The following is an 11064-nucleotide window of genomic DNA, read 5'->3' on the forward strand; positions in this document are numbered from 1 at the left end:
GATACTGTCATGGGGAAAAAAAATTTCAAAATGAATCAGTTAATAGTGCTGCTCCAGCAGAATTCTGCACTGAAATCCATTTCTCAAAAAAGCAAACAGAATTTTTTATATTAAATTTTGAAATCTGACATGGGGCTAGACATATTGTCAATTTCCCAGCTGCCCCAAGTCATGTGACTTGTGCTCTGATACTGCAAGTTGGAGTGATATCACCCCCTCACTCCCCCCCCCCAGCAGCCAAACCAAAGAACAATAGGAAGCTAACCAGATAACAGCTCCCTAACACAAGATAACAGCTGCCTGGTAGATCTAAGAACAACACTCAATAGTAAAAACCCATGTCCCACTGAGACTCTTTCAGTTACATTGAGAAGGAAAAACAGCAGCCTGCCAGAAAGCATTTCTCTCCTAAAGTGCAGGCACAAGTCACATGACCATTACCTATACTAAATATGAAATATCCCTAATTTAAAATTGTCTTTTAAAATTGGAACACCTTTGAGGTTTTGGAGTAAAGGTTGTGATTTATTCTGAGAATATAACTGGTCTTCCCTACCCTTTGTCTTTCCATAAGCACCTCCTGCAAGATAAATCTTACTGACAATGGCTTTTGGAGCAAAGGATTTTAAGCCTTTTATGTCCAATAGGTTTTTACTTCTGCAAGAAACTTTAGTGTGTAAAATTTGAGAACACAACACATACACTAGGTGGAATCATCTCTATGTTTGAGTTCAGGATGAGAAATATCAGTAGAGATAGAGACTGGCCCCATTCCAGTATAGCCCTATAATTATTCGGTAATGCTGCTCCTTGAGTAAATAGGACATTGGTATATAAATCTCTCATGATTTTAGTAATACCCCACTGTTTCAGTTTCTACAGTTGAATGAAAATGAAGTTCTTGGTAAGACTTGGCTTAGTAAAGCTCATTGGTAGATAATGGGTGGGATATTGTTCCAAGTATGGCAGAGTAACAAGACATGTATATTGATCTCCATTGTAGATTGCAACAGCTATCGTTTTTGGACTCTGCTTGGCTCAGACTCAAGCCAATGATGTAAGTACACATTTGCATACAGTGTTTTATTGCCTGAATATACTGCATTTTGGGACATTTTATTAAATTTACAGGAAACGGAATGGTGAAAACAAAAATGCAAATATCAGATACAAAGTAATACATTGATGTTAGTGTTGTTATGTATACTTAAGGATTTGCAATTAGTCTTAAAAGAAACATTGAGTCTGGGAACATTTATTGTTTTATATTACAGAACATTGACATTGACAACTCTGGGAATGAAGGAGGGAGCGTTTCCCAAAACGTTAATATCAATAACCAGGACAATATTGCTACCATCAACAATCTGAATGGCTGGAAGTCCTGGGATTCCATTTGTGATTATGGAGCGGTAAGTGATGTTGAGAGCGTGTCTACTGATTTCCATGTTAGGAATTAACAGCAATAAAGGGACATGTACGATGCTATGACAGATAGCAGTTACTAATCTTCCTGTGTGGCCAAACAGTAACCATAATGTTGAAGGATAAACAGACAAGGGCCAACATGTGCTGGAGAACTAAAGAGTTCCTGGGGCAATGGACAATGGTCAATGCAGGTTGTATTTTGAACCATGCAGCAGAGAACATGGCAATCAGACTTCAGGGAACCCAGTCATAGACAGGTTGTAAGTCAAGGCTCCCCAGTGTCTTGCAGTTCTCTGCATTCCTAGCATCTAAACTAAGCACAAGCTAGGGTTTGCTCGAGGGAATGCACAAGTTCTGCCTGCGTAGCACCCTTTCTGGATGCACCACTATCATGCACAATTCTTTATGTTTTATTTAAAGAGCACAACGAGCTAGGGCACAAGGAGCCTTTATCCTCTTTTGTAAATTAGGCCATTAGGCTTTAAAAAATTACAAATTAGAAAGAGAGGTGCATCGAATTTATGACCTGATCTGATGCAAATATTGTTCCAGTAATAATATCTTCTGCTGTATAACTATCAAAGTCACATATCATTTCTAGTCCAGTGGCCCTGATTTACATTTAGTCCAAACCACTATATAATTCACTAAAAAAGTCATTGGTTTCTTTGAATACATTGCACAGTTTCAGTGAATTTTTGGAACACTGTCTAGCTCTACATGCCCTTGAAGTGGCACCCCTACTAGATCAGGCAAACCACAGTGACAGTACAGAAGCAAAGTCCCAATGCCAGGATTAATTCAGTGCAAAGTATATTACAGACACCCCAGCAGTACATTGCACAACATTCCAATTTTAATACAGTTTAACAGAAAACAACTTTATCAAACATCATTAAACATAAACAACAGGTCTCCAGTTCGCATGGAACAATATGAAACATCACTTGGCCTCCCTAAAGATAATCAAAATATCTTCTTTATTAAAAGCTGCATAGTTGTGTACTACATATAGTAGTTCAATGCGTGAGTTCAGATAACTCCTATATCTCTCTGCTTTCTAGGGATTTGCAGCTACCCGGCTGTTCCACAAGCAGAGCTGTGTTATCACCAAAATCAACAAAGATTCCTTCCCCAGCCTGGCCCAGCTGAGCGCCATTGCAAAGGATAAAAAGGTATGCATTCATTTGTCAAAAATAACCTGTAAAGGAGATGAAATGCTTAACTAAAGAAACAGGCTAGAAATGTCTACATTATGTTTTGGGCTTCTGTACCAGCCCAAGACAACCACAGCCCTTTAGCATTAAAGATCTGTGTCTCCAAAGATGCCCCAGTATATTACAGACCAACCTCATTTTCTGCTTGATAATTAGTGACGAACCCTAAGCTTAGCTTCTCAACAGCTGCTCAGAGCCCACTGAGCATGTGAGTGTCACAGACACTTTCCAAGATGGAGACCCCCTGTGACAAGTTTGAAATCCTGGTCTGGCCATTTATAGGACCCATCTAAATTCCTGATATAAGGTGTTAAACGTTAGATGTCAGATATTTAATAATGTTAAAAATATTCCAATCCATTTATAGCAAACAACGAATACTCCACTGCGAACTTACACAGTCAACCCACGCCGCATTAATAACATTGGGGTGTTTGGGCAGCACGTTGAGACTATGTGCAAAGGACTACCTTCCTACACTGCTCAAGAGATGCCTGGTAAGTGTTCCTATTTGTAAATATGAAATTCTGGATGATTTGTAGAAAGCATTATAATTTTACCTGAACATATTTTCACTATATAAGCAATACAGATGGTGCTACTAGTGATGGGCGGATCTGACCCATTTCTCCAAAAAATCTTAAAAATATGAAAATTATGAAAATATGAGAAATGAAAATTATCCAAAATGTATTAAAGTCTATGGGAGTCAAATTTTTTTTGTGGTGCAGTGTGGCTCGCCAAATTTTGTTGCGCAACAATTTTTTTCATTCATTGGAGTGTATGGGTATCATTTTTGTGGTCATCACTAGGCCTGCTACAAATATTATCTTGTGTACACTATTATGGTGCTGGCATTCATGTCTAGGGCAGGTAACACAAAAGTGTATCAGGCATTTCTTCAAAACACCACCCATGTACCCTTAGCCTTAATGATTTAGGGTGCTGCAAGTCATGAATATGTATTATCCTAAGCTCCTTGGGTTTGTGTTTTGTAATCCAAAAAATAGCAAAATCTATAGATATACAAAACCATAAAATGCAGGACTTTTATTTCAAAGATACCATTTTATACAGGTAATGGCTGTGCCACATATAACTGAGAGTTCAGGCCTGATTGTTGTGTACACTTTATATATATTTCTGATGATATATATATTTCTCAAATGGTTTGCAGCAAAAATATGTTGTGTGCGTGACTTTGGAGCGAAGTGTGCATGCGGCTTCAGGAGACGTTTTGTTGGGGCTGCCACCTTTCCCCCTGAAGTATTCCAGGGGGGAGACGCGATTGTGATGTAGTGAGGGGGCCATGAAGTGATGGGCGGGACTGTGACATCAGGGGGGTTATGACATCAGGGTGGGGCAATGACGTGGCGACCTCAGGAAATTCTACCTGGTTTTCCTAATTCCTACAAAATCCCTTCAAAAAAACAGGGCTGTCCAGGTCAAAACCCAGACAGGTGGCAACCCTAGGTTTTGTGCATGACGTAACTTCCACTGATGTCACTTCCTATGACATCACAAACCCGGACATTTTCTGAGGCGCAGAGTTGCCCCAATCTTTACATTGTAAACGTTGACAACTCTGTCCCAGGGGATCTCCCTCCCCCTGCTGCCAGATCTGTGCCTGCTCTCTCCTTCCTCTTTCCCATCACTCCTTTCACAGTCACATGGTACCAGCATTGTTACTTCTGCATTACCGGAGGCTGCCCCCTGCAGGCTGGAGGTGACCTTTGCACAGTCCTCATTTGTCTGCCAATTACACTATGATAATGAGCTGTGTGTGCTTTAACTGTGTTTCCCAGTGTAACCATCCATAGAGACTTTATAGGGACTGCCCGTCTATTGGCACCAAGAACAACATAAAAAACACATGCACTAAGCCTAGTAACCTATACTAACCAACCAGCAGATAAACTTACAGGCCACCTTTTTGAAGGTAAATATCTGATCAGTTGCTATGAGTTACTAGAACTGGGGACAACCACAGTACATTATGGTAGCCTGTCTGGCTTCTAATAAAAATTGACCTAGTGTGTGAGGGAAGGTGAATTATAGTCATGGTGTACAGTATGTATTGCTCCATACTTATTGGAGAAACAAAAAGGCAGCTCTGGATTTTCCACATGGGTGTCCCTAGGCTGGGTGGTCCTAGTGTGTGCACCCCCCCCCACGAGCACACACGCAAATTAGCCAGAGCACTGGGGAGCATGCGTGTCCCCCAATGCTCCCCAGAAAGCGGCTGGGTTGCATGCTGCCCCTAATATTTTGCTGCCCTAAGACAGGGCATTTTAAACACCAGGTTTAAAAAACTAAAATGTTATGCCTTTGTATCCTACTGTCTGCAATAACATATACAGTAGCTGGTTTTAATTCTGATGGACCCTAGTAATCTTTATTTCATTGTCTTCATACAGTGAGCATTAAAACAGTCATGGATCACTACTGCATGGGTTATGACTACTCAATATTAACACAGAAATTCTGACATTTTATTTGAGAAATCCAATGCCCTTATACATTATAAACTCAAACTGCATGAAAATAACTGGTCAACAACAATAGTCATCTTAAGCCTGTTTTAAATTAAAGGGGAACTTTTGTTTGTACTTGAGCCTGTCCCTATAATTACATCTGAAGTACCAGCGGTTTAGCTTAATGGTGTATAAATGATTCCCCAGTTACCCACACATTTAACAGGAATGAGATTGTTATTCCAAATCATTCTGCACTGAGAATAACGATTCCAGTTTTAACTGAAAAACAATAACTCAAGATAATGGAAAGGGTCAGGATATCCTATCTTGGTTATTCAGAATTCAAAAATTCTAAAACTGGAACCACATCTGTTTGTAAACCCAGTATGCAGAAATCAGCTTTATCTGTTTGTGAGATGAGCTGTATCAATGATGAATAGTGTTAAGACACCACCTTTTGGTGAACAAACTGCAGTTCCTACACCCACAAAATGTATTGATTTATATAAATTGATTCTCTGCTAACATGGTCTGAATACCTGCAGTCCTGTCTGCCAAAGTCGGCTTTAAACATATCCATTCACTATAACCAGCCTATCTTTACAGATAATGTGGGAGGCTTTTCACTCTGTCATACCGGCAGCATCGTCACAATTCTGGGAATCAACTTCTGCTTTTAAGCTGAAGTCTTCTCTCCATGACCAGACTTACTGCAATGCCTGCCCCTAAATCTGCCTCCATGGATTCCTTCAGCGATATTAAATAAAAAAAAGATTTACTCATACACGTGTCTGCTTGTGGTTTCTAATGCATGGAAAACATCATAACAAATGAAAAATGCCATCAATTCTTCCATTTCTAGCATTAAAGGGTTCAGCCATAGATTCCAAAGAAAAGAACACAACTGCAGTGCTAAGGGTCAAAGCAAGTCAATTAGATCATGACTATCACTAGGTTTTGAATTCTGAAAACAGAACAAAACAAACAAAGTCTGCAGTCTGTACCTCTCCAATGGCGCCGCTCAAAACTTCATTCATACAAGATCTCATATTGATCTGTATCTTGGTGTCCAATAACACATATTTTCCTCCCATATACACATAGCCACCCATTTTTCTAGAAACTCAAGCGTATTCAAATATAACAATTAATTCAGGAGTACTTTATGATCACAACCACTTTGCTCAAGACTTGCTCAAGGCTCTGCATTCAATAAAAAATGTATTCACTTGAAGATTATAACAACCTACAAGCACCGCACAACTGTAATGATATTGCATAAGTTGCATGTTTCCACAGGTGTGACTATCCTTTGCATCTACTGTATGTGAAACACTTCATTGGAAAAGTCAATGAAAATACATAGCATTATTGGTTGGGGGGGGCATAAATTTACTGCTAGTGGCACTAATGATATTTTTATATATTCTGTGAATTATAGATTTATTCTAATAAATTTGCCTTTTCAGAATTCCAGAGAGGCTTTGGTTCTTGCTGTTCTGCAAGCATTATCACGATTTTGGGTTTCAATTTCTGTTTTTAAGCTTCGATCTGAGATTGGACTGGATTTGATACTGGAATCTTCTATCATTGAATCCTTGGTGTTCTGCGCTATTTTATTTTTAATAAAAGGCTTTTGTCTGGGACTAATGGCTGTTTGTTGTTGCTTTTACATGGGGGTCTTGATCATTAGTGATGGGCGAATTTGTCCCGTTTCGCTAATTTCCACAAAATTTGCGAAACTGGCGAAAAATTTGCGAAACATCAATTTTGAAGCCGGCGACAATTTGCTGGCATCAAAATGGGCGCCGGTGGCAAAGTTGCCCCCGGCGCTCATTACAGTCAATGGGCATAGTTTATCAACGATTTTTATTTATTTTAGTGATGGGGGAATTTATTTGCCTGCGGTGAAACGGCCAAATTCGCTGCGAATTAGCGCCTGGCGAATAAATTTGTCCATCACTATTGATCATCATTAAATAGAAGTTGTTCACACACACCTTAGCCAATTTAGGTGCACATGGTCAGCTATTCTTTGTGCCTAAACCTGCTGCTGAATCCCCTGATGCAATGGTTGAGGTAGGGGAGGACTGACTGGACTAGGAGGGGCAAGGGAGGAAAGGGTTAAGCAGAGGTGTGCTTGAGGGAGGGAGGTTTGGTGAGAAGGCTCAAGATGATTAAAAGGAACGTGGTTCCAGTTTGTAAGTCTGGACTGGGAGTCAAAATAGACCCTGGCCATTCCAAGTACACAGAGGCCCAAGCAGCCCCCTACTAAACAGTGACTGTCTATGTCATCTTACAGCAGCCCCTCTGGCATTTGCAAGAACCAACTGCCAGTTTGGGTCCACTTATGGTTTGTGTGGAGTGAAGAACATCTTCCCCCTTTCCTTTTTAGCAATGTCGGAGGGAATAAACTGCAGTGTATTGATCAAGAAAGAAGGGGGGGGTATAGCCCTTCCTGCCAACCCCAGTCACTGTGACATATACCCAACTGAACCCCTAGACACAAGGGGTTCAGTTGGGTATATGTCACAGTGGCTGGGGTTGGCAGGAAGGGCTATACCCCCCCTTCTTTCTTGATCAATAGAGTTCCTTGGGTTGGTCCCAATGGGGTGGGGGTATAGAGTGAGCTCACAGAGCTTTCACTTGCCCACACGAGTGTAGTACTGCGTGGATGGCATAGCTCCTGTGGAATATAACTGGCAGGAAAAGATACTGAGTTCTCTTTCAGCATTTGCTCTTCACAATTTTGCATTCACTGATTCCACTCAGCAGCACATCTCTTCTCTTTTGACCTGTCATTGTTTTTAAGTTTGGTGCAAATTTCCTCCTATTTTTATGGTATTTTAGGAAAAAAAGCTCAACAGCACACAAGGTAGGTGTTGCAGGGTAAACCCTTCCATGTTATTAGCAGAACTTTTGGGAGAGTGCTGATCCCTGCATCAGCGAGCACCAGGCTACACTTATCACTGGGAAGGTAGGTGTGTGCAAGCGTCTGGCGAGTATAATTGGCAAGCAATTCTGTATTTAAGCTTTATGTTTAACACTATGTTTTATATTTCCAGTTATTCTTTGGGGCAGATTTACAAAGCTCGAGTGAAGGATTCGAATTAAAAAAACTTAGAATTTCGAAGTGTTTTTTGGGCTACTTCGACCATCGAATGGGCTACTTCGACCTTCGACTACTACTTCGACTTCGAATCGAACGATTCGAACTAAAAATCGTTCGACTATTCGACCATTCGATAGTCGAAGTACTGTCTCTTTAAGAAAAACTTCGACCCCCTACTTCGGCAGCTAAAAGCTACCGAAGTCAATGTTAGCCTATGGGGAAGGTCCCCATAGGCTTGCCTGTGATTTTTTGATCGAAGGATATTCCTTCGATCGTTGTATTAAAATCCTTCGAATCGTTCGATTCGAAGGATTTAATCGTTCGATCGCAGGATTTGCGCTAAATCGTTCGACTTCGATATTCGAAGTCGAACGATTTTAGTTCCTGGTCGAATATCGAGGTTTAATTAACCCTCGATATTCGACCCTTCTTAAATCTGCCCCTTTATCTTTGTATTAATAAAGATGTGGCCTTTTCACACCATATTGGACTCCTGGTGTAATTTATTGCTAATGGTTCAGGGTGCGTGTTGTTGGGGTAGAAACAAAGTCTGGGACGACGAAAGCCTTGGCGCTACCCCTGTCATCAGTTCCCAGTACATTTTTCTGTGACGCTGCCTCAAATGTCATTAAATATTCCACTTTCCCACATCTACAGCAGGAGGGGTGTATATAATAGTAAATTGGCCCCACAACAAAATCTTTTAACCCCCAACAACCCCCAAGGCTTAGGAGGGATCAGTTTCACACACATTTATTGAAAGTCAGTCATTAATGCCATGTAAATATAAACTGCCTATGACTAATGATGCTATTATGCAAAACATTATTCCAATTGTGATCGTTTGTCAGACCTTTAAATAACCTCATGAACATGTCATACTACATTACCAGCCCAAAACCATTTATTCATCTGGAAGTTTAGAATGACTTCAGCTCTTGCCCAAGTCGTTGTTCTTAATTCCAAACAGGATGAACCTGAGATTCAAACTAATAAACTGGCTTAAAAGGCTATAGCTTTCCAAGGGCTTGTGTTTCTGTCACACCCTGATGTTCTTTTGATATTCATTTTTAAAGTCTAATATCAGCCCACACTTTTTTATACTAGGCCTCCTGTACTAAAAACTAAAAAAAAAATCAAGTAATCCATCTACTGCTTATACCAGGGGTGCCCAAAATGTAGATGGAAATCTACCAGTAGACCTTTAGCTGTGGATCAGTAGATCTCAAGACACTGTCAACAAACAGCTTGTCTAAATCACCCTCCTATTTCAGGCTTTTTATTCAGATATTTATTATATTAAGGTTACATAAGGAATATTTGTATTGCTATAATTGTTAAATATAGCAATACAAATGATCTCATAAATCAATATAATAGTAAAAGTAATATTTTCCATGGAACAGAATGCTTTTATGGATGTAGATCATAATGGGAGCAACATCAGTAAAAGTAGACCTCGTATTGTTAAAGTATGGGCCCTCCTGGCTCATACAGAAGAAAATACATTATTTTAAGTTGAAAGAGGAGCATCATGAGGACATTTTAATAGATGAAATGGTTCTTCATAAAAAATATCTGCATGTTCAATACAGGATTCTTCTTGGACCAAATAAATAAAATGCAAATATATAGGTCAATATATTAAACACGCTGTTTATTTATTCAGTGTATTTATGATATTTCACAGTGGAGATATTATTTTATCATACTTTATCTCACCCTAATATCTCTGGTTATTCTATCAAGCACTCATTTAACTCAATGAAGGAGCGCTGTTAATAGAAATCCTAACTTATAGTAAAAAAACAGTGTTAACTAAGATAGTTGGATCAATTGGGAGGGGGATAGTTGTTCACTTTGTGCCTGGGAAGTATTTTTTCAGTGACAGAGGCTGATAAATCTGGGTTACTATCTATTGATTAATTTCTAAACTGGCTCTTAAAATAATTTCTGCAGATGCAGCTCTCATAGTGATGAGCAGTCAAAAGACTGGAATATCACCCTAATTTATAATTTACAAGGTGAACTCATTGAGAGTGCTCAGTATTTTTTTTTTTGGCCCAAACACACTAGTGAAACCTCAGAGGAGTGGAGCGGAAAAAATAATGAATTCAGTCTGTTTCAAGGCAGCACACAGATGATTTTAGTGGAATCTGCAACATATAAAAAACAAGGTTTTTGTGGGGTTTTGTGGTCCATTTATAAGTAATCAACCATACAGTGTATCCCCCCCCCTTCTTTTTCTGTTACCAGAAATGCTTTTAAATCTCTGCATCTAGACACCATGGCAATTTCCAGCTATTCCTTATTGACATAGCAACATATATGTGTCCATTAGGTAAAAGGTTGGTGGCTTTTGCAGGTTCTGGAGATTGTTATTTTTTGGAATGGGAGGGCAGGTTAGTGACTATAGAACATGATTCACACATTTGCTTGTGTCCCTTCACACAGAGCTGAGTGAACCACTCCTTAAGTATATAATGCCTACTGATTGAGATACCTTTTTATTCTTGCTATTGAGACATATCTCTAAAGCTTTTTTTCCAGCCCCAGATGTTAACTAACAATGTACACATAAAACTGGACAGAGTTTCGTCTGTTGGAATTCTGGATCTATCATATCAACTGAGATAAAATATGTGGACTCTTTCCAGTACACCTAACAAACAGTCCATTGAAGCCGTTCCTTGAGCAAATACGGCATTATTGTTTGGATTACTGGCAACAGCAGCGATTTATTGGTGAGGAGCTTGGCTTGGTTTAGCACAAAATCAATGGACCAGCAATATCTGATGAACCAATCAAACATTTCATAGGAAATGAATAT

The 11064-nt window shown here is 39.6% G+C and overlaps 1 protein-coding gene across 2 annotated transcripts; it reads left to right on the forward strand.

Annotated features, from left to right (window-relative positions):
• Nucleotides 1–847: 847 nt before the first annotated feature.
• gkn1.2.S (gastrokine 1, gene 2 S homeolog) lies at nt 848–6768 on the forward strand. 2 transcript variants are annotated; one of them, XM_041588156.1, is made up of 6 exons: nt 848–904; nt 1004–1057; nt 1275–1412; nt 2493–2603; nt 3013–3142; nt 6592–6768. In XM_041588156.1, exons 1-6 carry the CDS (start codon nt 887–889, stop codon nt 6663–6665), a joined length of 525 nt encoding a protein of 174 aa, XP_041444090.1. In that variant the 5' UTR covers nt 848–886; the 3' UTR covers nt 6666–6768. The 2 variants fall into 2 exon arrangements, with proteins under 2 accessions (XP_041444090.1, XP_018110156.2); XM_018254667.2 differs by lacking the exon at nt 6592–6768 and adding an exon at nt 5729–5906.
• Nucleotides 6769–11064: the final 4296 nt, after the last annotated feature.

This window comes from Xenopus laevis, chromosome 3S, assembly GCF_017654675.1.
Source record: "Xenopus laevis strain J_2021 chromosome 3S, Xenopus_laevis_v10.1, whole genome shotgun sequence".
Classification (NCBI taxonomy): Eukaryota; Metazoa; Chordata; class Amphibia; order Anura; family Pipidae; genus Xenopus; species Xenopus laevis.

Excerpts from the sequence above, each read along its gene's own strand:
- gkn1.2.S (XM_041588156.1), top strand. Across the intron at positions 2,604-3,012 it reads CCATTGCAAAGGATAAAAAG|CAAACAACGAATACTCCACT; the intron begins GTATGCATTCAT and ends ATCCATTTATAG. Across the intron at positions 3,143-6,591 it reads CACTGCTCAAGAGATGCCTG|AATTCCAGAGAGGCTTTGGT; the intron begins GTAAGTGTTCCT and ends TTGCCTTTTCAG.